The sequence below is a fragment of the Rosa rugosa genome, chromosome 6 (genome assembly GCF_958449725.1).
Source record: "Rosa rugosa chromosome 6, drRosRugo1.1, whole genome shotgun sequence".
Taxonomy (NCBI): Eukaryota; Viridiplantae; Streptophyta; class Magnoliopsida; order Rosales; family Rosaceae; genus Rosa; species Rosa rugosa.
This window is the reverse complement of record NC_084825.1, coordinates 44,273,618-44,301,392: the sequence shown is the minus strand read 5'-3', so window position 1 is coordinate 44,301,392 and position 27,775 is coordinate 44,273,618. Positions and strand designations below refer to the sequence as shown.

Genomic DNA, 27,775 nt, shown 5'->3' with positions numbered 1-27,775 from the left:
AACGGGCGACTTCAGAATAATTCAGGTCTACATCGATGGCCAGATGAAGTCCAAAGTGACACTAGAATTACTCGAGCAAGTGCAAGATGGTCACCATCTACCCTGTGATTGCCGTAGGTCCTACAATCAATAATGTGACATTGGCCTCGGGTAGTAATTAAGTCCGACCTACGTACCTTCGTAGAAAAACACAAATGGATGGTGCAATTTTTCTTTGTATTGAATTGTGTTGTAACCTTTACATGAATGAGTAAATATATAGACAAAGAAAAGAGAAAGAAGACTAAGAGGATTCACACTACTTGATCGAATCCTACCTAAACTGATTACAGTAGAAGAAAGTCAATAAGAAAGGACACCATGCTTTAAACTCCATTGAATGAGAGAAGACTATTTGTGCCATGCTGCAGCAGCAGCACCATGCTTGCTTTGCAATACCACATGCACATACGTAAATTGCAAGTTAACCACATGCCATATCTTGACCATATCACCAAATCTTCAATAACCTTCAATGGTCAGTGCCATTGAAGTGTTCATTAGAGAAGGTAAAAGCTCAGCTCCTCTACTCCAATGTAGCTTCTCCATTGCATGTTAGTCTCATCATTTCTTGTACTTGCATGTAGTTCTCTTTTTAGCCTAATAGTCTTCCACATAACATATAGATCCTAGACTGTTTTTGACTATTCAGGTCTATGATGAACATGTAATTTACATCATTCAAAGTGTTCTCAAATCAAGAGAATGAATTCCTTTACACTTCGTAAGTTCTTAAGTAGTAAACTTATCCTTGATCTGTTACAAAAAATGGGCGAAAGGAAAAGCTTTACTTGGAACATCTAGATCTTGCGAACTTCACAAAAACTATAGATTTTGGCATTTTGTAGGAGGAGCCGGATCCCACAAAGAGAACCTTTGACACAAATCCTCAAAACCTAATTTTTTTTTGTTTGGCTCACTAAACTTAAGGAATTAAGCTAAAAACCCTTTTGACCTATATTCTAATCCTAACACATCTCTCAACTCTCTCTCCCTCTCTCACCATTCTAGGTTAAAGCGCTAAAGTTGTTCACTTGGTTAATTATCCGATAGAATCAAGTAGTGTTGTTGATTCTTTGTCAAACATGTACCAGCTGCAAGAACAGAAATAAGATTTTCAAATGGATGCCTTAAATTATTTGTTCTTTTCGATCAATTTAGCTTTTATTGACACCGTTGCTTTTCATAAGGCTAGGTGAAGCCAATGCACTCTAGTGCATAAGATATTAATTTCTCAATGATTTTATTCTTTACCTTAAGGCCTTGTATGTTCTGTGACTGATTCCCATGCATACCATCTATCAATTAATTCGATCGAGGAAAGTGGTTAATTATTATATATGCATGTTTTCAATTCCTTGTCCATATGAGAAACAATCAAGCGTGTTGCTGATCGTCCTGGTTTACAATGGTGATTTCGGTGTTTCCTAGTATAATATAAAACTTGATCGATGAAAATGAAGGGTGATCTGGGTGGAGATAACGAAGGGAGGTTGAGTTTTCTTCTATAATTAAACCAAGTCAAACTAACTTCACAAACATAACATCCTTCAATTTTCTCTATCTGAATGGTCAAACTCAAGATAGATGATTGCTATGAAGAGAAAATTCTGGGTACCCGTGCTGCTCCTGGCGTTTCATTTTTTCGCCGCTTCTTCTCAGAGTAACAACCGGCCACCTGATAATATCTTCAATCTGTTATACTATTTTCAGTTTTCTTCTTTGGCTATCATCCACGTACATTATCGTTGCAAAACTGGAATTCTTACCCATGCATCTACTTGATTTTTCTCTGTTCCTATATATAAAAAGGAAGACAGTTTTGTTAGTATTTCAGCACCATGCATACAACATTTGGTTGCTAGCAAAAGGAAAAAATATATATATATGCTCATCTATATATGAGTATTTGCTCCCTAATAGTTGCATGCCTAACGTCTCTGCTCTGTGTGTGTGTTCGTCTCAGAGCTCTAAAATCTCAAAGTTGGCCTCGACTAATGTTTTTTAATCACTTCTTCCAGGCACAACCGGATGGTTGAACATAGATTGTGGGAGTGACACCCCACGCTTGGACGCCAACACCTTACTCTCATGGGACACAGACAGTGGTTTAATCAAATCAGGCATCAACAAATATGTCTCAGAAAAGCAACAACTCGACGAGATGAACACCGTTCGGTCCTTCCTTAAGGGAAAACAAAATTGTTATAAATTGAAGGTCTACAAAAAAAAGGTGCGCTACTTGATTCGTGCAGGGTTCTGTTATGGCAACTACGATGGTCTCTCTAGTCCTCCAACGTTCGATCTTCATCTGGATGGCAAGAAATGGACAACCGTCAAAACTTCAATGATAGGAGACCCAATATATCGTGAAGCCATATATGAGGCCCGATCAGATCATATTAGCCTGTGCGTTGTCCGAGTTAAGGATGGAGGGGTACCTTTTATTTCTTCAATAGAGGTTGTTCCATTGGAGGCTCCATTTCCTTTGTACCCTAAGATGCAAAGCAGTCACACTTTCAATCTAGAATCTAGGGTAAACTTGGGTGGGGATGAAGTAATAAGGTATTTCTTTTTTCCTTTTATTTTTCTTTTCAAGTTCTGCATGTATGCATAGTTGTTCCTGTTAGATCTTACTTCGTTTAGTACAGGTACACAGGAATCTTATCAGATGAAAAGTACAACCGGATATGGACTCGTGGAGTAACTCCACCAAACTGCGATGAAGTCACTACCGATTCGGATTCCTCCACAGAAAATGAGCCTCCTGATGAGGTGATCGGCGACTCCATAGAATCACAAAATCTCACTAATCCGATAACCTTGTCCGTTGATATCTCACAAACGCCAACTCCACAATCAGCTTACATTGTGCTCTATTTCGCCGAAAAGACATTCCTAGAAGCTGGAGACATCAGAATAATTCAAATCTACATCGACGACCATATGAAGTCCACAGTGACACTTGAGTTCAACAAATGCAAGGTGATCACCATATATCCTGTGATTCCTGTTGGTCCTAGGATGAGTGTGACTTTGGCCTCGGACAGTGGTTCCAACCTACCTCCGATGATCAGTGCAATGGAAGTGTTCACAACGTTAGATAAAAGCTCCGCTCCTATCCTCCACTGTCGCTTCTTCTGTGCACTCATTAATTTCGTAATTTCTTGTACCTGTTTGTTTCTGTTTTTAGCCTAAGAAGACTCTACCGCTTACATTTTTTGAACTGATCGAAGCTTCATTTAGTTTGGATTGAAACGTACTACAATGAGAATAAGAATAGTCTTTCTTTTCTCGAGTATTATGGAACAGGCAGAATTTGTAATTTCCATTCAAAATGTTTGGAACAACTTCCGAATCAAGAGAATGATTTTTCTTTGAGAACTCAGCCTCAACTAGTTTATCGTTGATTTGTTACAATAGCGAAAAATAAAAAAACCTTTCCCTAGGCCTTACTCTAAGGGGGGTGTATTGTATATGGAATTAGTGGAACTTTTAAAGAAATCTATGGAATTTAAAAGTCTGGGTGTATTCAATATAGACTTTTAACAGTCCATGAAAGTCTTGAGGTATTCAATTAGGATTTTTAAAGACTTCATGAATTCCACCAAAATCTAGGGGTATTCAATTAGGACTTTTAAAAATGAATAAAAGTACAGAGGTATTCAAAATATCATTCATACTTATGGAATTAGAAAATCATGGATAATCATGGACTTTGTAGTGTTAACTATACATACCAAACTCCAATAATTTTCCAGCCTCCAGACCAAATATTTCAAAAAGTCTATCAAAGTTTCCTCTTTAAAAAAAAAAAAAAAGGTCTATCAAAGTTCTTCTCTCCACGCACGAAGTTTGTCCTTCATCATCTCTCTTTCTTAATTTTTTGTCTTTTCTCTAATCTTTTATGAGGGTAAGGCTATGGTATGTTAATGTTTCTCATTAACATATTGTAGAATTTCCCCCTTTATGATATCAACCTTTTTTGATACCCAACATGTTCATTGTAGTTGTTGAATGTGATTTTTGTTTTTTTTTTTTGTTCAATTGTGGTACTTTGAACCCTAATAGCAATAAAAATGATTTATGAAACCCTAAAACTCAAATATTGTGGTCTAACCCTAAGACCTTGAACCATACTAAATTTTATCTTATTAATTAATTATTCTCATTAATTTGAATTTATATTATGGTTCAAAAAAAGGTTGAACAATTGAATTTCAATTGATTGATTATAGATCAAGACATTGACCAATATTGCTACAATATATGTTAATCGGCAAAAACAAAATTGATGAGAATAATTAACCATAAACATCAAGTGATCTATATTGTATATTTATGTTGTTGGGAGATTAGGAATAAGAACAAACTCGTTAGACAGACTAACAATCATTTATTTGAGTCAATTTCTATTAGAAGATACTAGAGCATTGAAGAGACAACAAGTTATTATTTTGTTTTGTGTTTGAGCTGCATTTGTTTTAATTTTTTTTGTTTTTTGTTTTTGTTTGTTTGTTTGTTTTTTTTTAATATTTTGTACATCTTATGAAATCTATAGAAGTCATTCATAATAAAGTATATAGATTTTCATGAATCAATAAAAGTCTGTTGCTAAAATCAATGGTTTTAAGAAATTCATAACAGTCTATCAACTTTTTAAAGAGTCTGTGGACTTTTCAAAAAGTCTGTCATTTAAAAAAAGTCTGCACAAATCCAAATACAATACACCCCCCTAAACTTCTAAAGTCTCATGACTGATAAAATGAGAATGCAATATCTCTCACTCTTTTTTTTTTTAAACAGAAGTTGAATTCATTAGATCAACAACAAATAGGCTGAAGTCTACCAAAACTTACATAAGAAATTTGACAAGAAAATCCGGAGTAACCTACCTAAGCTAAAGCAAACCTTTAAATATCACTGGGTCGCTCACATTTAAGCGAGCCTATACAAGAATGAAAAAACCTCGCTTCCTACGGAAAGAAATCATTCAACTAGCCCTCACTTGCCAGACACGCAATTGTGATACAAGCAAGAGACTAGAAACGTCATAGAAGACTCATAGAGGCTAATCCAACCTCACACAGGTTCAAACCCTAATACATTAGGGCCCCAATTGCCTTGACCCGAGCCCAAGCCCGTAGGCCCAAGCCAAAGTCTAGTCTTGTCTAGCAGAAATAAAATCAAACAGGTCCATCAGCCCAAGATTGAGCCCAGGCCCCTGCCCCGGCCATCAGCCCAAGAGTGATCCCAGGCCCAAAGACCTAGGCCCAACCCCAAGCAAACAGAGGAGGAGCCTCTCTGCACCGCTGCTCCTTCGCCGCCGTCGCTGTCATGTCCTCCGGCGGCAAACCCTTGGACCACCACATCGGAAGTGCACCAACTCGCCTGACCCGCCGCCTTGCCTCGACTAGACCAACCGCTTCCTCCACTAGCCACCCCGATCGAGCCTGACGCTGCACCAAAGCCCAAAGCCTCCCTTGCAACGAACAGCTCTCCTGCGTCGCCGGCCTGAACCCTGTCCTCCCAGCCTCTGTATTCCGGTACAACCCTGAAGCCCAGATCAGAAACTCTAATCAACGCCGATGCCAATCAGAGATCGAAAGTAATCCCCGATCAAATCAACTGCCGATGCCAATCAATACTCTCACTCTTTATCTTCTTTCTCCTTGAAATCCTAACTAGTAATTTCCGTTTTGTTTGGAAAGAGAATCTAATTTGACTATATTGTGATGAAGCAAGTTTTCAAGCAATCTTAGTGTAGCTAGATCAATTGTTGAAAAAACTAATACCTTTCATAGTTGTTTTTAAGAAAATTAAAACTATTTTTAATTTTGTAAATGACTCATTAAGAAACTCATCAGGGTTTTGTCCGTTTGAGCACATCTTATAAAATAATTAGAACATGCAATAGAGAGAAACCGACCTAGAGGTAGAACTTACATATAAAGTCGGATTCTGGGGGGACAAATGGTACAAAAGATCCATATGTACTCATGGTAGGAGGCAATTATATGTACCTGATAGCTAAATTTATAAGCTATTGATTTTCCTTATTCACACTTAAGATCGTCAATTGTATCAAGGGTAAACAAGGGTCTTTCCCGCAGAAGACTATGGTTCTAACTACTCAAAACAATGTCACAAAAGTGACCACTATTCCTAGGGAACAGCTAGCGGCGAAAACCTAACCTAAACTATTCAGAAAATTATGAAAATTTACAGAGATGTAATAGACACATAGGCCGTCTAGCACACAAAATTTGGGATTATTCAGAATTGATTTACTATTCTAAACAAATACAAAAATATAGAGGACAGAAGCTGAAAATAACAAAAACTGGTTTTAAGATGGTTTGAAAACAATATGATGAAGATAGTTGGGGAAGATGCATCCACCCCGGACAATCACACACAAGATAATTTGTTCAATCCTAATTCAATTAATCTAGATGAAGATGCTCAGGTTGGCTCGATACGCTTGAACACAACCTATTACCCTTTCTTACTTCGTACGCTAGGCATGAAGTGCTCTACACCTAGACTATTCCCAAGCAATGCAACCTAAAGGTACGTTTATTAGATTTAACATGCAGAGATCATTAAGGTCTAAAAGAGTTTGAGACATCACTAGGCATCACAATAAACTTAGCGCCTTGCTAAACCTAGGACTTAGTCTACTTGATAGTGAAAACTAACAATTGCTTCTCTAGAAGGTTTGAAGAGTCCAACTATTGACACAGGCATCAAACAATCAAAGCGGTAGAATTCTAACATGCATACTAAGCGTGCACTCAAAGCATACAAGCAAGCATTCATCAATGAAAAAGTAGTAAACAAAAGTCTCATCTTGGATTAAAAAGAAAATAACATCAAAAGTCAAATCATCTTGTAGTTCATGTCTAGGGGCTTCAAGCAACCCCCTAACTAATAAAAACCTAGTTAAACATAGAAGAAATAAAACTAACTAAAGAAGGGGAGGAAGAGAGAGAGAGAGAGAGAGTTGCTGCAGATTGATCTCCTTTTATATGCTTTGAGGTTGCTTTCATCTTTCTTATTGTGTAGGAAATCCAAAACCTAAAAGAATTAGGGTTCACGTGCTTAGGTGGAGTTTTCCTATTGGCTCTTGAACTTGATGACTTATTCCAACCATTCACATCGTGCCATTTGTCCATCATAAGTCGAAATATGAAGCACAAACTCGTCCTCGGGCATCTCGGTGTGATTTGGGCTTCAAAACCTAAATTTTCGTCCAACCTCAGATTCACGCGCAGCCTGACCTTCTTGTACTAAATCGGCTATAACTTCCTCTAGAAAAATGATATTGATGAGCCGTAAAAATATCTGGAAACTAGACATCTGAAGCTTTCCATCAATATAAAGATCATCCTCTGTATCGTTGTGAGCTGGTCTCAGTGATCTGTCGAAGTTGACTGATCTGCACAGGCAGATTTGCCGATTTTGCCTTTCAATTCCTCTTTTACTTCTTTTCTTCTTCTTTGCTCCAAGATACCTACAAAACAAATAAACAATGTAAAGAACGAGAAAATACACTAAACTAACAACGAAAGTATAGAGATTAACGTTATTAATATTGCATAATTATGCTCCTATCAGTACCTAAAGGTAAAGTACAATATTCACCATAACACACTAATCATGAATGATGAATCTCAAAATGCATCCATATTAATTCATATTGACTATCATATATCGAAAATCACAGAGTAACAATTAACAAAAGCAAATCAAATTTTTCGTTGACGGATATGCATGCCATGGTTGGCATTGTAATAGCTAGTCGATGTGCAAAACTTGATACATGCAGTTCCAACCTGCCAGGAAACATATATAGTTATTTTTGGGATTTCTTGTATATGTATATGAAGCCGGCCCGTTTTGAAAGTGATCGATGAAACTAAAGGGTCCCCGGGTGGAGATATCAAAGGGAGCTTAATTTGATATGTTTTATTTATATATGTTTTGAAAACCTTGAGAAGCACTCCATCAAAGGGCTGGTGCAGCTCTTCGATTTCACAAATTCAATTAAGCCTATCTTCATGATGAATAAAAAATCCTGGACACCAGTAGTGCTGCTCCTGGCTTTTCATCTGCTCGGTGCTTCTTCTCAGAGTACGTATATATTCCGACATAATACAACCCGGCCTGTTTCTTATTTTCTGTTTCTGTTTTCTCTTTTGGATAGCTATCATCAAATTACAAACTAGTTCTGCCTCTTGCCTATCTCAGCTAAACTGAAATTCATATATATAAATATGCATATTTTATTTATTTTAGCCATGATGTAACAACAACGTACTTTCTTATTTTCATACTTTCTTGCTTATCTCAGCTGAATTGAAAGCTACTATTTTCTTACTCCAAAGTTGGTCTTTGTTATGATTTTTGAACCAAAAAAATTAAAAAAGAAAAAAAAAATTCAACATCCTAGAGGACCGATCTTGTTGATGTATTTCGTTTTGATGCAAAGTTTTTGAGTCACGTCATGTGGATTCAAGGGGTATGATACTCTTTTTTTCTTGTCCTGATCATGCAAGGTTTTTAACGAGGCCACATAAAACAAAAACAAAAAATACATCCTAGTGTCACCAAGTTCAAGGTCAATTTGATATTTAGTGTTTAGGAAAGTTGCATTTAGGGGAATAATGTAATGTATGATTAAGTTAGTTTTTTTATTAGTTATTTGTTAATAGGTTTTGAACTTTCGATTATAATGTGATTGATCGATTAAGTTCTATCTTGATCACTCTTCAGCCACTATTGGATGGTTGAACATCGATTGCGGGAACAGTGTTGTACGCGTAGATCCCACAAACTTACTGACATGGGTCACAGACAAGGACTTGATCCAAACGGGCATCAACAAAGAAGTTCCACAAAATCAATCACTAGAAGAAATGAACACCCTCCGATCATACCCAAATCAGACACCACAAAATTGCTATGCTTTGCCTGTCAATAAGCAAACCGTACGCTACCTGATTCGGGTTGGGTTCTACTATGGCAACTATGATGGTCTCTCGAACCCTCCATCGTTCGAAATTCATATCGACGGCCAAAAATGGTCGATGGTCAAAACATCAACCGTGGGAGAAGGGCCAATATACCATGAAGCCTTGTATGAGACTCAAGGGTCAGGTTCTGTTAGTCTTTGCGTTGTGCAAGTTAAGGATGGAGGGGTTCCCTTTATTTCTTCAATAGAAGCTGTTCCGTTATCTGCTTCTTCTAATCCATTGTACCCTAAGATGGAGACAAACAACACTTTCGATTTAGTATCCAGGATAAACTTTGGTGGTGATGAAATAAGGTATTTGCTCAATTCCTATATTATCCAGTACATAGTATACACATCTGAACTAATTGGCTTATCTTCTTTAGAAACGTACACTTGCATGGTATCGCCATTTGAGTAGACTATATAGTCTTGGTAACAAAAAACTTTTATAGTACTCATATCATATAACAGTGAGTACTCATATCATATAACAGTGAGTGTCACATACATGTTATGAGAATGTCATGTAAAACTAGCTAAGAAGTATCCAGCAGTTAATGTTGAATTTTGATTGATGTTCAGGTTCACAGGGTTATTATCAGAAAACTATAACCGAATATGGACACGAGGAACAACTCCGCCAAACTGCAACGAAGTTTCTACCTTACCAGATATACTCTCCCCAGAAAATGACCCTCCTATTTCAGTGTTGCGCACCGCCATAGAATCAATAGACCTTACCCATCCAATAACCTTGTCCGTTGGCCTCTCGCAAATAACCCCCCAGTCAGCTTATTTTGTGCTCTATTTTACCGAAACGACAAGCCTACCTAAACCAGGCGACACCAGAATCATTCAGATCAACATCAATGGTCAAATGAAATCCACAGTGACACTTGAGTTCACCAAATGCAAGGTGATCACATTATACCCTGTGATCGTCGAGGGTACAACAATTAACGTGACATTGGCCTCGGCTAGTAGCTCCACCCTACCTCCGATCATCAGTGCAATGGAAGTGTTCACAAGAGTGGATCATGAAAAGAATTCACCTCCTCCTCCTCCTCCTTCTCCAGCCTCACATGAAAAGAGTTCATCTCCTCCTTATTCTTCATCATCAGTACTAGAGGAAACTTCTTCTGTGCGCATATTTATATCGTTTCTTGTGTTTGTTTGTTTCTTCTATTACTAGCTTGAAATTTGCATACATATTAATTAGATGAACGTATCTTTCATGCCATTGTCTCTAAAATGTCATTGTCTAGCTACTATCTACACAGGAAAATGATTTGCGACCTCAATGAGGCCTAAGATTTGTGGCTTCAATCTTAGGTGTCATGCCTTGTCATCTACACACATCACCTATTTGTCAAATCATGTCATGTAATTCTTGAGAAAAATATCATCTTATCCTTCTAAAATCTAATGACTCTAAATTATTTTGGCTTCTTCTATAAAAAATAAATAAATAAATAAATTTGGCTTTCTTTCATTTTTTGTTCTTTTCATTACTCTCATGCTTAGATTTAAACAACAATTTTTTTTTCTTCAATCAAGAGTAGAAAAAATTTCATGTAATTTAGTCAATAGATTTGCATGTACATTAGATTAATAAATTTGCAGAACACATGTATATGAATTGAACCTTTGTTGGGTTCCTGCAAATTTTAAAAATATAATGTGAAAAATACATATTCATATGATTGTATATATTCTTTTGTTCACTGTTTTCTTTTATGTAGCTAGGGTTTAAACGTTAGATCTAAATTAGGATTCAATAACAAGAAGGCACTATTCTCTCTCTCGTGGAAGAGGAGACCTAGGGTTTTTTCCAGTTTTCCATCTCTGCGTCTCGTCCGGCGGCTCCCGTCCGAGGCAAGCCTCTGGCCTTGTCGAGGTATGGTGAATGCAGCCGGACGAGGCTTCTCTTGAGGCTATGGCTCTGTAGGTTTTTGTGGGAAGGTGGCTGCTCTATCTCTCGGCATGGTGGTTGGGGCGGAGTTCTTGACACCTAATCTCTTATGCGCGGGGCTGTGGTGTACGGTGGTGGAGCTTCGGCGCTAGTATCCAAGACTCGTTGGAGATGAGATTTGGATCTGGCAGGTCGTGAAGACGATGAGCATGACGATGCAAATGGCGGCGCAGGAGTGGCGGCGCGGTCGTGCCGGCATGGTCGTGGGGCCTTGATCGATCGGAAGTGATGAGGCGGCTGTGCATACAATCGTCGTGCAGAGGAGCTTGGTTTCTGGGCTTAGGTCAGACCATGCTTATTGGGCTGGGATGGTGACTTTCCTAGGGTCTGTTTTGTTGGGCTTTTGTAATAGTTAGTTTTTACTTTCTAATAATTTCCTTTGTTTTAGGAAGCTATGCTTCTAGGTTTTTTTAGTAGCGTCATCGAGTCTCGTTTACTCTGCCTATTTACTATGTAGTAGTCAATAGTCTATAGGCTCCCTTTCTGAGCATGGAACCGTCAAATGATTGGACCTAATCTATGTATCACTGTGCTACTACCACAAACTCTTTATCTACCCCATGTTGGTAGAGGGAGGATATGTAATGGCCCTTTCTGGCTTTCGATGAATGACAGTCACCCTATTTGGGTTTATTAAAAAAAAAAAAAAAACGTTAGATCTAAATTTATTATTTTTTGTTTGTTTTTCCCTTATATTTAGATATTGAAGATGTTAATTAATGGCTGCTAATTAATGTGGAATTTTTTCTTACCTCTTAATTTAGACATTAGTATTTGCCAAATTCAATTTATTAATGCTATTTTTTTTGGATGAAATTAATCAATATTTGGAAAGAAAAGTTAATGTCTATTTCTTGACACATAATTCAATACATTAATGCCATTTGGAAAGAAAAATTAAAGGAAAGCATTTAATTAAATGAAGAAAAATATTGGTCAAAGAATCTGTAGATATATCTCTTAAATTAATACATAATTAATAGCTGATTTTTTTTTAGTCACCTAATTAAACTCATTAATGTAATTGATTCACCCCCTAACATCTAACAATAAATGTAAAATGGTAAAATTGGTGTTGTAATAGTATGATGTGGCAAGATATATTATGTGGAATTGAAAATAAAATTTATATTTACTTACATGGCATGACACCTAGGATTTGAGGTCACAAATCTTAGGCCTCATTGAGGCCCCATATCATTGCCCATCTACAAAACTATACCACACCAAGTGACTAGAAAAAAAAAAAAATTATTTGCTTTTCTCAAATGATTTGTAGTCATTATCAAATGGTAAAATCACCTTTATATTTTAGTAAAGAGTACATTTGCATCGTGCATTTTGCTCGCACGTCGTAAAATTAAAAAATTGAGTTCAGTTTTACGTCACGGTCCATAAAGGCGTATTTTTGTACGTCAAAATACATCGTAAAAAATTATTTACGACGTGCAAAATGACATTTTTTCCTGTAGTGCTTCTTGTTTCGGGATATATATATATATACAGATCTTATCCAGAGCGGAGCTCCGCTTTGAAAATTTACGTGTGAAGTTCGAGTTTTGGGTCACTTTTCGGTCGCATATCCACATCTCGACCGTTCAGTTTTAGGTACTAGTGTATAGATCGTCTCTGCAAATTTTCAGCCAAAATGATGATCGTTAAGGCATTGATAATTGCCTTAAAGGTAGTACGATTCAGGTTGACAGATTCAGTCCGTCCATTGTTGTAGGTCATTCACTTTCATTACATCGATGTGGATTGCCTCACGAAATAACAATGATTACGGGTCGAACCAAAACAAAATACTTTTTCTTGGTGGGTGTGATCCATTGGACATAAATCCAATTGTAATGGAAATGGAAATTCAGTAAATTATCCAAAAGTACATTTTTACATAATATACCAACAAAGAATACTAATTGGGGGTTAAAGTTGGTAGAAATTATTAGGAAGCTTTTCCTAGCCCCTTCTCATCAATGGACTCCTGACGTATACGATGGACTATATGGTTACAATTATGTATGTTCCCAATGTGAAAGACCCATCAAAGGAGTAGTAACAATTAACAAAAGCAAATCAAAATTGTCGTTGACGGATATGCATGCCATGGTTGGCATTGTAATAATAACTAGTTGATGTGCAAAATTTGATACAGTTCCAACTTGCCGGAAAACATGGTTATTTTTGGCATTTCTTGTATATGTATAATGAAGCCGGCCCGTTTTGAAAGTGACCGATGAAACTAAAGGGTCCCCGGGTGGAGATATCAAAGGGAGCTTAATTTGATATCTTTTATTTATATGTTAATTGTGATAATCTTGAGAAGCACTCCATCAAAGGGCTGGTGCAGCTCTCCGATTTCACAAATTCAATGAAGCCTATCTTCATGAGGAATAAAAAATCCTGGACAGCAGTAGCGCTGCTTCTGGCTTTTTATCTGCTCGAAGCTTCTTCTCAGAGTACGTAAATTAAACTCCGACATGATACAAACCCTGTTTCTTGTTTTCTGTTTCTGTTTTCTCTTTTGGATGGCTCTTGCTTGTCTCAGCTGAATTGAAATTCATATAAATATGCATATTATTTATTTTACAACAAACAACAACGTACTTTAGGCCTTTAGGCATATGAAAAGCTACTATGTATTTGCTTACTGCAAAGTTAGTCTTCGTTATCTTGTTGTTAAATTTTTAATTTGAACCAAAAAAATTAAAAGAAATATATTTTTTTTTCAACATTTTTTTTTTTTTTTTTTGACTTTGTCAAGGGGAACCCAAAGGCTTCCTAGGCCCAAGATAAACCCCTTCGGGGCATGTGAAATGCTCCAATTGTGCATTGCAGCACAGTGCCTCGGGGTTCGAACCTAGGTTCGGGAGCACACCCAACTAGGCAAGAACCACTAGGCCACTTGCAGTGATTTTTCTTTCAACATCCTAGTGTCACCGAGTTCAGGGTCAATTTCATGTTTAGGGTTTAGGAAAGTTGCATTTAAGGGAATATTATGTGATTAAGTTAGTTTCTTTTATTAGTTATTTGTTAATCGATTAAATTGTGATTGGTCGATTAAGTTCCATCTTAATCACTCTTCAGTCACTATTGGATGGTTGAACATCGATTGCGGGAACAGTGCTGTACGTGTAGATCCCACAAACTTACTGACATGGGTCACAGACAAGGACTTGATCCAAACGGGCATCAACAAAGAAGTTCCACAAAAGCAATCACTTGAAGAAATGAACACCCTCCGATCATTCCCAAATCAGACACCACAAAATTGCTATGCTTTGCCTGTCAATAAGCAAACCGTACGCTACCTGATTCGGGTTGGGTTCTACTATGGCAACTATGATGGTCTCTCGAACCCTCCATCGTTCGATATTCATATCGATGGTCAAAAATGGTCGACGGTCAAAACATCAACTCTGGAAGAAGGGCCAATGTATCATGAAGCCTTGTATGAAACTCAAGGGTCAGGTTCTATTAGTCTTTGCGTTGTGCAAGTTAAGGATGGAGGGGTTCCCTTTATTTCTTCAATAGAAGCTGTTCCGTTATCGGCTCCTTTTAATCCATTGTACCCTAAGATGGAGACAAACAACACTTTCGATTTAGTATCCAGGATAAACTTTGCTGGTGATGAAATAAGGTATTTGCTCAAATCCTAAATTATTCAGTACGTAAGTATACACATTTGAACTGATTAGCGTATCTTCTTTACAAACACTTGCATGATATTGCCATTACAGTAGACTATCAAACTGTCTTGATACGACTCATATCATATGACAGTGAGTGTCGCATACATGTTATGAGAATGTCATGTAAAACTAGCTAAGAAATATCCAGAAGTTAATGGTGAATTTTGATTGATGTTCAGGTTCACAGGGTTATTATCAGAAAACTATAACCGAATATGGACACGAGGAACAACTCCGCCAAACTGCAACGAAGTTTCTACCTTACCAGATATACTCTCCCCAGAAAATGACCCTCCTATTTCAGTGTTGCGCACCGCCATAGAATCAATAGACCTTACCCATCCAATAACCTTGTCCGTTAGCCTCTCGCAAACAACCCCTCAGTCAGCTTACTTTGTGCTCTATTTTACCGAAACGACAAGCCTACCTAAACCAGGCGACACCAGAATCATTCAGATCAACATCAATGGTCAAATGAAATCCACAGTGACACTTGAGTTCACAAAATGCAAGGTGATCACATTATACCCTGTGATCGTCGAGGGTACCACAATTAACGTGACATTGGCCTCGGCTAGTAGCTCCACCCTACCTCCGATCATCAGTGCAATGGAAGTGTTCACAAGAGTGGATCATGAAAAGAGTTCATCTCCTCCTCCTCCTTCTCCAGCCTCACATGGAACTAGAGGAACTTCTTTTGTGCGCACATTAATATCGTTTCTTGTGTTTGTTTGTTTCTTCTATTGCTAGCTTGGAATTTGCATACATATTAATTAGATGGACGTATCTTTCATGCCATTGTCTCTAACATGTCATTGTCTAGCTACTATCTACAGAACTAATACCACACCAAGTGACTAGAAAAAAAATTCTTTGCTTTTCTCAAATGATTTGTAGTCATCAAATGGTAAAATCACCTTAATATTTTAGGCAAGAAAAAAGTTAATGTTGGAATAAATTCAATTAACGATCCCTTTTTTTTTTTCTTCTAAGGATAAAGGTCAGACCACAATGTGTATTTCAATCAAAAAGCAATGGATACAGAGAAAGATGCTAAACTAGTTAGGGATTTGCTTACACGGGAAGTGGCTGGAACCAGGTAGAAGCCATTATTACTAGTCAATCTTATACTAAAGCACACCAGGCAGCTCCTTATACAAGGTAATGCTTACTGTCTTTGTCAATCAATGGGCTAGCTTTTGTAAGGGACAACAAGTAGCTCAGATCATATGTCTTCAAAACTGGCTCGATCAATCATCTCTATAAACGTTGCTTCTTCTTCTTCAGGCTTTGCATCATGATTGGCAGTAATGGCAAGTTGACTACAAAAGTAGAAACGCTATGAAGAAACCATCCCTAATTAACCATAATCATTCATCTCTGCTAGTATAATTATAACAGATCGACTAATAAAAACGATATGTGCTTCCTGATCGAAAAAAACACACAATTATACTTTTTTTAATTTCATGGATGATGACAGTATAATTAATAATATAGTATTAAGACCGAAAATTACAATGACTGCATATGCACACTTGATCATTAACATTAATTGTAATACCCGAAAAATTCAAATTAACGTCCGATGTCATTTTGGAAATGATTTCGTAGGCGTGGGCACGAATACGAAGCTTGAAGGAGTTGTGGAATTAGTTCGAACGATTTTATTTCGAAAACGAACGTTATTTAGGGGGTCTTAAAAAGTGACTTCTTATACGTACAGAATTTGGGAAAACTTTCTTCATGAAAGTTGTAGAGCTCGTCGATACGATCTCGTGCGCATGTTGAACGCAATATTCGGAGTTTGTATGAATAAGTTATGAATATTTGAAAATCGGGATTTTTTTTCTATAAATATGGAGAATTTCTGGAATTTTTCTTAAATCCCAAAATTTCCTATTCTTTCTATTTTCTCCCCCGGTTTTCTCTCTTCTCTCTCCTCTCCCCCGACCTTTTTCTCTTCTTTCTGGGCGTTCTTCCTCTGCCAGCAGCGCCACCGTCCGGCCACCTCAAGCCGCTCTCGAGGTGTCCACGGCTTCGCCTCGACGTCGTCTAGCTACTGGACGTGACCACTTTCCCCGGAACGGCCTCAAATCCGGCAAACCGGAGCTGCAAGGTTTGAGCCAAAAACAGTCAACGCCGGTTTTCTCCTAATTCCGGCCACCAAAACTCACGATCCTTAGCTCCCTGAACTCACCTCAACATGCTGATCATCATCCTAGAAGGATCGCACCTGGAGTGACCGGATTCACGTTCGTCGGAGCTCGGCCGGCTTTAATTCGAAAACCACCTTCGAATCCGATTTTCTCGAGTTATAGACCACCTTTTCTTGTGATTCTTGGCCTGGTGAGTTCACCTTGAGATTATTAACAACTCTCAAGAAGGGATCGAGGCCTGAGGTTGAAGTTTTTACGTCGGAATTCAAGCTCGCCGGATTCTGGAAAATTTCCGACCACGAAGACTTTCGATCAAGATATCTCGAGCTGTAGTGCATCGTTTTGATTGATTCTTTTTCCAGTGGGTTCCCCTTGATGTTGTTAACAACTCTCTAGAAGGCATCGAGGCCTGAAATTGAAGTTTTTACGTCGATCGGAGCCCTCGCCGGATTCTGCAAAATTCTGCAAATTTTCCGACCACCGAAGCTTTCGATCGGTATATCTCGAGCTACAGACCATATTTTTCTGTGATTCTTGAACCAATGCGTTCGTCTTGAGTTTCTTAACAACTCTCTAGAAGGAATCGAAGCCTGAAATTGAAGTTTTGACGTCGAAATCAAGCCTTGCCGGATTCTGCAAATTTCGCCGGATTCTGGAAATTTTCCGGCCACCTCGACTGTTCTAGGTAATTTCCGACCACTTCCTTTCGTTTTCAGACTTCATGCTAGTTATGAAGGTGGATCAACTCGTCATTTTGAACAAGTTTGTAGTTGACGACTTTTGCATCGGAGGTGGTTGACCGCCGCGTTGACCGCCGTTGACCGCACACTGACCGCCGCTTGTGGCGGCGTATTCGACCATATTTTGAGTTTTTATTATCTAGGTGATGATCTACGCATCCTTACGAGCGTTTTGATATATAACATGGTCATGTTAGAAAAAGTTGATAAATAGTGGATTTACGTTTTTACGTTACTATTTACGGTTTTTACGTTTTATCTTCGGTTTACGATCTGTGAAGATCAGACCATCGGTTTTACTTCAAATTTTAGTATGTTGATCGTATGACTGTCCCGATGACTTTGTGAGGTCACGGGCGAAGATCCGACCGTTGGATCTTCGTATAATTGAGAAATAGTTATTCGGAAGGCGATTCGTGAGAATCCGACCGTCGGATTTTCATATAATTTTGTGGAGATGTTAGTAAGGGCGATTCAGGAAGATCTGACCGTTGGATCTTCGTGATAATTTTGGAGGATGATCCTAAGGGCGATCCGTGAGGATCCGACCGTTGGATCATCATTAAATTCAGATCCGACCGTTGGATCATCGTTTAATTTGAATCCGACCGTTGGATCATCATTATATTCAGATCTGACCGTTGGATCGTCGTTTAATTACATTTATGAGTTGTTGGCTAAGTTAAGATCATTATTGGATTAGGTTATCGACGGATTGATTTGGTGGACGATTCGGATTGATGTATTTGGCTTTTTAGAAGACGCAGCTGGATTAGAGGTGAGTAAACCTCACGTGGTTCATATTACGAACCGAATAAATTTAATTACCTTATTTTGTCGTAATTGCGTGAAAATATTTATGGAATAAATATTTGTTTTAAAATCATATGGACTTGATCAATTACGGTCCATAGGTAAGTAAAATGATTTTAATTATACAAAATGAATTTCACGATTTTCTTGTGTGAACTATAGTTGGTATTAGTGATTATCCCTGAGCGGATAATTACGTATATATATATTTACGTGATTATATGTGAATGGCGTGACATTGAAGAGTGTGAAATTGAGATGATTAAATTATTATAAATTGACATGTGACTTACCATATTTATATGTGATGAACATGATTGATGAGTTCTTGTTAATATTCATGATTTACATTGGAGGATGTATAGAGTCAGAGAATGTAGGGTTCTGAGGATGAGGTGTCCGAAGTTCGACGGTTAAGGATAACCGGAGTGTTTGTGTACTGAGGACGGGGATGTCCAAGGTGCGACGGTTTATTATTAACCGAAGTTGTGTGCTGAGGACGGGGATGTCCAAAGCGCGACGGTTTATTATTAACCGAAGTATATGGTGCTGAGGACGGGGATGTCCAAAGCGCGACGGTTATAGTGTTAACCGAAGTATTTTTGCCGTTGCTTGACCCTAGGCCAAGGTGTCAGAGGTAACGAGGCAGTTAGAGCTCTAACGTGTTATGGGATGGGACCAAAGTGGTGATAGTGTTGTGAGATAGGACCAAAGTGGTGATATTGAATTGGTTTGACGTTTGCGTCGTGGATGTTGAGATTGTTGGTTGTGTTGTTGAGTTATAAGAATTGTAATTTAAAATCAACAGTTCTTTCTTGTTTACTCATACGAGCTTTAAAGATTTCTTTAAAGCTTACCGGGTTTTGTGTTGTTGCCAATTCCCGGTGCACTATTAAATTCAAATGGTGTAGCGGGAAATCCTACAGGTCAGGAAGATCAAGGCGGAGATCGTGCGGGTTAGAGTTTTTGTTTCAGTTTACAGCTTTGTAAATTGTGAGATGTATTATTAAGAGGTGTGAAGTGTGGTTGTTGTGAGAAAAAAATTCAGGACGTTTATTCTATTAAGTTGTATAATTCATGTTTCGGATTTTAATTGTATTTAAAATTCGGGGCGTGACATTAATAAGACTAAACGGATTAGGAACAATGCAATTCATAAGCCAATTAGGACTATTTTTGAACCAAATAAACAACATAAACAACATAACATGTCACTTTATCGGCCACAAAATTACAATCTAAAGATTTTGAGAGAAATGCCTCCAAAATCCAAATATCCAAATTGTTTGTCTCCCCAATGATGATTTTCCTATCAGAGTCAACATCAGTGCACAATATATAACAAAACCTCAAGGTCACCGAAAATCCTCCATTCATTTTTCGTCTTTCTCATAAGTCATACGTACCCTCCTCACCAGCAAACACTGCTCATCAAAGCACAGTACCTAATATATAAAGAAAAGATTCTAAACTACCTAGGGACGCCGTCCGTCCTCGTCCTTGACTATAGGAGTCGAATAGAACCTAAAATAACTCGTCTTTGAAATTTTGTACTCAACCACAACTGGCAGCTGCCGAGACAAGTTAATCCTAAATGTGTTTGACAGCGGGCTAGCTTCTGTAAACGGCTTCAAGCAGCTCAACTGATATTCGATCGAAACCGGCTCATTCATTTCTATAACTGTTACTTCTTCTTCTTCTTCAGGCTTGTCATCCACACTAGCAATACAGCCAATACTATTGTTCTGCCTGCAGAAAACAATGTGATAAAATAACCCCCTCGCGGCCGCTTGTACTGAACTTCACCCCTTCACTGGTCACAGAGATCGTAAAAATATCATCACGACCATGACCGTCAATCAAGCTTTTGATTATCCTGACAAACTTAGCCGAAGGCCTCCTAGCAGGCTAACAGTTGCTTGGTATTTATGAGACTCTGGAATATCAAAGTAATAATCCTTCTCGATTTTCCTCAGTTGCATCGCATAGTAAAAAGTAGTGTCACTTTCGAACATGAAGGTAACAGTACCACTATTATCGCCATCGTCAGCCTGATGGTGACGACGCCGTCGTCGTTTGCGGCAAAGTTGAGGATCTTGGCCATGCTTGGGAGGACAATTCCCAAAGAGATGGGCCGATCGCAGCGGTAGTGCTTGAAGGCGTCAGGTCTGAGCCGCAAGGCCACCAGAGACAAATAGCTGGGATCCAAGGCTTGGAGGCAGAGCTCGGTTGGCGAGCAATCGAAGAGCTCGGTTGGCCAGCAACCGACGAGCTCGGTTCGCGAGCAATAGTTGACGCCATACACCTTCATCGTCTCCATGAACACCAGAATTTCGACCGACGCTTGAAGTCTGAGTTCCAACATCCTTTTAGGGTTAGGTGGTTCTGGGGTTATGGTTAGGGTTTTGTTTTGGCTTTTGGGGAATAGTAGCCGTATATGACCTATGTGCTCATTAACGACTGCCTGTGTGTGTACGTCCTTTTTTTTTTTTTTTTTAGTAACAAGAAATAAATAGTTAGGAACTGAATTTAGATTTACGATTTTAATTGCATCTTGTTTTCTTTTCTGAAAGTGAATTAAAGCTAAATACGGCCGGACACTTGCATGTATTAACATTTGAAGTTCTGAACAAGACTCATAAAATGAGTCAAGACTGCTCGTTAACCAAATAAACAAACACGCATGTTTGGCAAACAACATAACCTGTCTTTGTCAGTCACGATATTACAATCTCTGGGTTTGGAAATAACATTTAAGATCAGTATTCTCAATTAGTTGGGCCTCTCAATCCAGTAAAACCCTTACAGTCTAAAGTCTCAAAGTGGAGATCCTTTTTGTTTTATCATGTATTAAAATCTTGTAGGAGTCTTTACAGTCTTTTACTATTTTTGTTTTATCATGAAACCAAAGATGGGTAGAATTTTCATTGAGATACATAATTAAACAGGGATATAAATGGAAATGGTAACAAGAAGACTACATCCGCCTACGTGTTCACATTGAGATTTCAGCATTTCTCTCTAATTTCATGCACTATTCAGCCCTTTGCTGTACACAACAGACAATTATGAATTCTTAAAGTTAACTAATTGAGCTAGGAAGAACTTGTATGTATATATGTTGAATCAACTACGAAATGAAACATTATTCATTTGATAATTCTAAAAAAAAAAAAAAAGCAGACTACCTTCAATTAGGAACCACTCAAAATATAGTCCAAAGAAAAATTGTAGCCTTTACTTCCCTTCCCAGCAATACAATTCAATCCTCATCATAATACTCATTAGATTGCATATAGTAATCAGTTAACGGGGCCAAGAAATTTTTCTCTACATTCCCAAAATCGTTCAACATTATAGGCAGTTCCCAACAGACATCGGTACCAGAAACAGGTTGAAGAGCAATCCTCTTGAGCACAGGTGAACTTGAAATTAAGCACAGATCTGATGAACTCTACTTCCTCTGTGTGTATGCCAAAATAGCCAGTTACTTTCAAAACTTGAAGTTGGGTGAATGTGCAATTCCAGTTGGGCTGATCTAACCTCATCCTGCTTCTCCCTTTAAACTACAAATTTTTTAGAGTAGATTAATTAGTTTTGATTCATTGACGCATTAAATAACAAAATCATGAATATGCTTCAATTCCCATGGGCATGTAATCACACATCCATTACATTTGAAAAGAAATTAGAAGTACCTTAATTGTGAGCCTTTCAATAATAGGCAGCTGAACAAAAAACTTGAAGAATTCACTGGAGTCCCAGTTTCCATCAATTGAAACATCAACGAGATTTGTGGTATTCTTAAGTCTGAAATCCTGAAAAACACCTCCGACTTTAAGGAATTGGAGATTCTGTGCATAAATGTTGAGCTGAGTGAGACGCATTATGTCACACAGAGTCATTCTCTCAAGAAGAGGACCACTCTCGATCAGTTTTTCCAACGCATCTTGAGCCACTGTAACTCTTCGAATATGAAGGGCCTTCAACACCCGGAAGCCTTTGAATGTGGACGGAGGTTTTAGGGAACAATTGCATAACTCCAAGCGAGTCAAATCTTGAAAAGAAAACAAACGGGAAAAGACATCGTATTTGAAACTCCTATTCCATAATTTCAGTATAAACTCCTTGATAGAGTAACTCGATAGACGAGAAATCCATAGATCAATATCTCTAGTGTCTAGAGACAGACCTCTTGCAGTAGTAAGCTTGAAAGCGTCTACAGGGCCAGTGTGAGAAAAGAGAACATGATTGACAATTCTCTCAATGGAGCTGCCATCGGTATCATCAAAGGCAAGGGAGGGAAGCATAGCCCATTTGTATCTCCATGCTTTCGATAACACACTTGTTTTCACTGCCTCCTTGAAGTGCAAATATGACAAAATATGCTGTATAACATCACTTGGTAAGTTGCTTATTTTGTCCAACGGAAACGTCTTCTCTTTCTTTTTCTTCCTTTTCGAAGAGGATTTCGATCGTCTTCTTCCCATCTGAGATATCAAGTAAGTAAGAAGATCGAAACAACCATTTAACACAAAAAAAAAAAAAAAAAAAAAAAGGGCATGTACGTGGTGTCAGGATCGGAGAGTATTTTCTAATTTGATAAGAGTTAGAACTTTTCTGGCTAGCTAATTCTTGTGGGTTGGAAAATACTGCAAATTCCAATTAAAGTGCAACAATATCATTCTCAATTAAGGACTTGATTCCCTTCACTCAAACAAGCAAGGAAAGAGATGACTCAGCTTAATTCATCCTTATGAAATAAACTCGATGATTATATATATGTACATCGACTTGCATGAAATTACCCAAAAGAAAGAAGAAAAAGATAAAGAACTTTACCAGATCCGTTCACTGTTGTCCAGAAAAGTGCAGATTATGGACTCGTCAATCGTCAATTTGCTCAACACGAAAGTGGGGGTTAGGGTTTGCGCACGGAGCTTTAATAAGGTCGTCTGACTTGAGAAGCACGTCAGTAACTAGGACTACAATATGCTTTGGGCCTCTGTTGGGAGATGGGATTATAAAATGGGCTCTTGACCAATATGGTTAAAATGTAACCAACTCATCAACCCTAATTACCGAGACATTTTCAAGATAAGCCCCACACCTATTGAAACACCAACTCCTTCACCAATGAGCAACTCCAACAGATTCCTTATATTTTGATTTTTCTCTATTTTAGGGAAAAATGAGCCTCTTTTGCTCCAACAGATTCCCTATAACTATCTCTATTTTAGGGAAAGTGAGGAGAGAGAGAAAACCAAATTCCCTATATTTACAGCAAACTCCAAAATTTTAAAGAAGAATATGGAGATTTTATAGATTACTGTAAACTAGGAAATCTGTTGGAGTTAGAGAAGAAAAAGAGGCTAAAGGTTTGACTTTTGCTTCCCTATAATACAAAAATTATAGGGAAGCTGTTGGAGTTGCTCAAGTACCACTTAGTCTCAGATCCAGCATATAAACTCCGACCTCAAATCACGATGACCATTTATAATGTTTATTCTCGAAATAAACACACATGATTAGGATTAGTTGAAAACGTGACTTGTTCTATGACCTGTTGTCCATTCCACAACACATCCACAATGTCTGCAACCAATTCATTAGCCCTATTTGTTCTGCGCCCAATATTTTGGTGTCCGACACCGTGAAAAATTAAACACGCACTGATATGAATTTGGGCCTCCCACCGAAGCCCGAAGCCCAATGCCCAATCTCCAAATCCCCACCGAAAGTCCTCCACCTCTCATCTTCGATATCCTCAAACGACAGTCAAACACTGCTCCAAAAGTGGTTGCTGAAAACGCGTAATTGCTCCCAACAGCTGACAACGACAAAGAAATATTCGCCTCTCATAACATCACACGAAACCCCGTCTCACTCTCGCATTTGAATCATTTCTACGACCAAACTCTATAAACTACTCCAACAATTTGAGCTGTCACCCAATTCCCTCAATTATATGGTACAGTTCAAACTTCTCCGACTACCCTTTTAATCTTTATCCATGACCTCCCACTCCATTTTTTGTGATTTTGCTCACCATTCCATGAACTCGTCAACAACTAGACTTTGAGATATCAATATACAAGTACAGAGTTTGTTGCAGTCAATGTAGGGTAGGTCTCGCCACGTTTGTTAGTCCCACATTGTGTTTTTTGGAGTCTACTGCTTTATATCAACAACAAGTACTAGTTCTGAGTTGGTGGAGGAGCTCATTGAAGACTTGAAGTTAAAGCACTTATCTTTTACTTGGGTTTGTGATCAAAATCCAAAAGCAACAACCTTTCAAGTGGATCTTCATGTTTTGGTTAGTTTATTGGTTCTGTTTTGTTGGGTTGTTCTTGTTTTGATTCTGTTGATGAAAGAGAGATATCAGACTAGTGTTGCATTATATAATCTGAGCCTTGTCCCTTGCTAGTTCTGAAGCTATTTATTCCTGAGCAAGTTTGGAACTTCGTGTTCACCACTTTCTTTGTAGTGATGTTGTCATGAAGCATATAAGACACTAGGTCTGAAATTTTCTATTGTAATCTCAGCCCTGTTGGGTTTTCAAGCTGTTTCTTTTGCTTTGCTTCAAAATCCCTACTCTTTTTCTCTCTCAAGATTTGAGTATGATGAGAGGAGGGACTATTAGATTGCTCATATGGGTTTCTTCAGCTTTTTGTTTGATATTTGGTTCATTAGGATTTGATCCTGTAGATAATTTTCTGATTGATTGTGGATCATCGACCAATCAAACAGTTAGTAATCGTGTGTTTCTAGCTGATGGGTCTTATTCCGCTGTTCTTTCACCCCCACAGAAAATCATTGCCAAAATCAATTCAAATTCTAATTCCAATTCTTCCTCCTCCATTGATTCAGCTGTTTTTCAAACTGCCCTTATATTCACTGAAGCTTCCAGTTACACATTTCCGATAAGTAAGCAGGGGCGACATTGGGTTCGCCTCTATTTCTCTCCTTTTGTTCACAACAGCTACAATATGAGCCAAGCAAAGTTTTCTGTTTCTGCTCAAACTTTTACCCTTCTGAAAGATTATCAAATAGAGGGTGGTTTTATCATTAAGGAGTACATTCTGAATGTAACTTCTAGCAGTTTGGTTCTCACTTTTACTCCTTCCTCCAATTCGTTTGCTTTCGTGAATGCGTTGGAAGTTGTTTTACTCCCGGATGAGCTCATTCCCGAGGGTGCTAGAGCCATTGGTTCGAAGGAGACTGAACAAAGTTTGAGTCAGCTGGCATTAGAGACAGTTTGGAGGGTGAACATGGGTAATAAAACAGTTTCTCCCCAAAATGATACCTTGTGGAGATTTTGGGATTCGGATTATTCGTATCTGAAATATGAGGGTGTTGCAACATATGTGTCAAAGCCAGAAGCTGTCAAGTTCTCTGCATCACCAACAAAGTACATTGCCCCTTCTTCTGTCTATGGCACCGCAACCATGCTGGACACCACAAAGGAAACTAGAATGAATGCCAATCTGACATGGAATTTTGATGTTGAACATGGTTTCAAGTATTTGGTGCGGTTTCACTTCTGTGACATGATGAGTAAGCCTGCTGACACTGTCATCTTCAAAGTTTTTATCAATGATTTGTCCGTCTCTGACAGTCTTGATCTTAAAAATCTGACATCAAATGTCTTAGGCCGCCCTTATTTTATGGATGTCATCATGAGGGCAAGTGATAACCCTACGATGAACATAAGTGTTGGCCCTTACAGCACAGATGGAGCTTATATATACCCAATTACCTTTCTTAATGGCCTTGAGATCATGAAAATAAGCAACTCGAGGAGCAGCCTTGATGTCTCTTTGAGTAACAGCTCTAAGATGAAACTTGGTGTTATAGTGGGTTTGACTGTTGGAGTATTTCTTGCTATTGTTTTGGCTATTGTTTTATTCCTATTTTATAGAAGAAGAGGACAAGCACATGCCATACATTCAAAGACAGAGGATGTCATGGCGAATGCAGAAGAAGGTAAAGACACCAATGGCACAGCGATGTTTTCTGCCTCGAAAATTGGGTATCGCTTCCCATTAGCAGCAATCCAAGAGGCTACTGAAAATTTCAGTGAGAATCTGCTTATTGGAGTTGGTGGTTTTGGCAAGGTTTACAAAGGAGTTTTAAGGGACAATACCAAAGTGGCAGTTAAGAGAGGAGCTCCTCAATCAAAGCAGGGTGTTGCAGAATTTCGGACTGAAATTGAAATGTTGTCTCAGTTCCGCCATCGCCATTTGGTCTCCTTGATCGGATATTGTGATGAGAAAGATGAGTTGATCATTATTTACGAGTACATGGAAAACGGGAGCTTGAAAAACCATCTTTATAGCTCAGATCTTCCACGCTTAAGCTGGAGGAAGAGGCTTGAAATCTGCGTTGGAGCTGCGAAAGGACTTCACTATCTTCATACCAGCTCTGAAAAGACGATCATTCACCGTGATGTTAAGTCTGCGAATATATTGCTAGATGAGAATCTAATGGTCAAGGTTGCTGATTTTGGGCTTTCAAAAACTGGCCCTGAGATTGATCAGACACATGTCAGCACCGCTGTTAAAGGCAGTTTCGGGTATCTTGATCCAGAGTACTTGACAAGGCAGCAGCTGACGGAGAAATCAGATGTGTACTCATTTGGGGTGGTGATGTTCGAAGTCCTTTGTGGAAGACCTGTTATTGATCCATCACTTCCAAGGGAAGAGGTGAGTCTAGTTGAATGGGCAATGAAGAGACATCAAAATGGGCAGCTGGAGGAGATTGTAGATCCTCGTCTTGCAGGTCAAGTAAAGCCAGACACATTGAGGAAGTTTGGAGATGTAGCTGCAAAGTGCTTAGCAGAACGTGGTGTTGATCGACCTTCTGTGGGGGATGTGTTGTGGAACTTGGAATTTGTGCTTCAACTCGAAGGAAATGAGGGAAGATCTGATCATGCTAGTCATGTCAATGACTTGGAGACCAGCACTGTATCTGCTGCAGAATTAAGCATGGGAAGTGTAGGGGACATTGCTGGTGTCTCAATGAGCAAGGTCTTTGCCCAGATGGTGAGAGAGGAGATGAGGTAGATTGCATTGAAGCTTCAAGAAATTCTGTTCCTTTTTGTTGTTGTTTCCATTTCTATGTAATCTTGCGCCTGGTGAAGAGAGTAATGTACAGAGTAAGGTGAGATTCAAGTCATTTCTCACAGTCCAAACATGCACAAAGCATCTACCAGAGAACCTGCAGGAATATGCATTTTAGGTTCTTTCATGTATCTATACGAGAAAGAGTTTGGCTGTGTGCTTTTATACAATATTAGGTTCTTTCATTGGTTCCTTGCTCTCCTGTATTATACCAATTGC

The 27,775-nt window shown here is 38.5% G+C and overlaps 5 protein-coding genes, 1 long non-coding RNA gene and 1 pseudogene across 6 annotated transcripts; 5 read left to right on the top strand and 2 right to left on the bottom strand.

Moving 5' to 3' along the window:
* Positions 1 to 1,482: 1,482 nt before the first annotated feature.
* Positions 1,483 to 3,437, top strand: LOC133717468 (probable LRR receptor-like serine/threonine-protein kinase At1g51880). Its single transcript, XM_062144183.1, has 3 exons — positions 1,483 to 1,702; positions 2,061 to 2,604; positions 2,691 to 3,437. The coding sequence occupies exons 1-3, from the start codon at positions 1,627 to 1,629 to the stop codon at positions 3,235 to 3,237; spliced, it is 1,167 nt and encodes a 388-aa protein (XP_062000167.1). The 5' UTR covers positions 1,483 to 1,626; the 3' UTR covers positions 3,238 to 3,437.
* Positions 3,438 to 8,017: 4,580 nt separating this feature from the next.
* Positions 8,018 to 11,646, top strand: LOC133718045 (probable LRR receptor-like serine/threonine-protein kinase At1g05700). Its single transcript, XM_062144842.1, has 3 exons — positions 8,018 to 8,175; positions 8,818 to 9,370; positions 9,641 to 11,646. The coding sequence occupies exons 1-3, from the start codon at positions 8,103 to 8,105 to the stop codon at positions 10,248 to 10,250; spliced, it is 1,236 nt and encodes a 411-aa protein (XP_062000826.1). The 5' UTR covers positions 8,018 to 8,102; the 3' UTR covers positions 10,251 to 11,646.
* A 1,702-nt stretch (positions 11,647 to 13,348) lies between these two features.
* Positions 13,349 to 15,551, top strand: LOC133713348 (probable LRR receptor-like serine/threonine-protein kinase At1g51860). Its single transcript, XM_062139347.1, has 3 exons — positions 13,349 to 13,489; positions 14,118 to 14,670; positions 14,902 to 15,551. The coding sequence occupies exons 1-3, from the start codon at positions 13,402 to 13,404 to the stop codon at positions 15,470 to 15,472; spliced, it is 1,212 nt and encodes a 403-aa protein (XP_061995331.1). The 5' UTR covers positions 13,349 to 13,401; the 3' UTR covers positions 15,473 to 15,551.
* A 994-nt stretch (positions 15,552 to 16,545) lies between these two features.
* Positions 16,546 to 19,547, top strand: LOC133717502 (uncharacterized). The gene is made up of 3 exons (XR_009849674.1): positions 16,546 to 17,566; positions 18,325 to 18,399; positions 19,346 to 19,547. It is a non-coding gene; the product is annotated as an uncharacterized LOC133717502 (long non-coding RNA).
* Positions 19,548 to 19,909: 362 nt separating this feature from the next.
* LOC133716842 (proliferating cell nuclear antigen-like) lies at positions 19,910 to 20,754 on the bottom strand (annotated as a pseudogene).
* Positions 20,755 to 21,696: 942 nt separating this feature from the next.
* Positions 21,697 to 22,924, bottom strand: LOC133716841 (F-box/FBD/LRR-repeat protein At1g13570-like). The gene is made up of 3 exons (XM_062143496.1): positions 22,133 to 22,924; positions 21,926 to 22,000; positions 21,697 to 21,843 (listed from the first exon to the last, which is right to left on the bottom strand). The coding sequence occupies exons 1-3, from the start codon at positions 22,922 to 22,924 to the stop codon at positions 21,697 to 21,699; spliced, it is 1,014 nt and encodes a 337-aa protein (XP_061999480.1).
* A 1,395-nt stretch (positions 22,925 to 24,319) lies between these two features.
* LOC133714723 (probable receptor-like protein kinase At5g59700) lies at positions 24,320 to 27,741 on the top strand. The gene has a single exon (XM_062140949.1). It carries the CDS (start codon positions 25,055 to 25,057, stop codon positions 27,497 to 27,499), a length of 2,445 nt encoding a protein of 814 aa, XP_061996933.1. The 5' UTR covers positions 24,320 to 25,054; the 3' UTR covers positions 27,500 to 27,741.
* Positions 27,742 to 27,775: the final 34 nt, after the last annotated feature.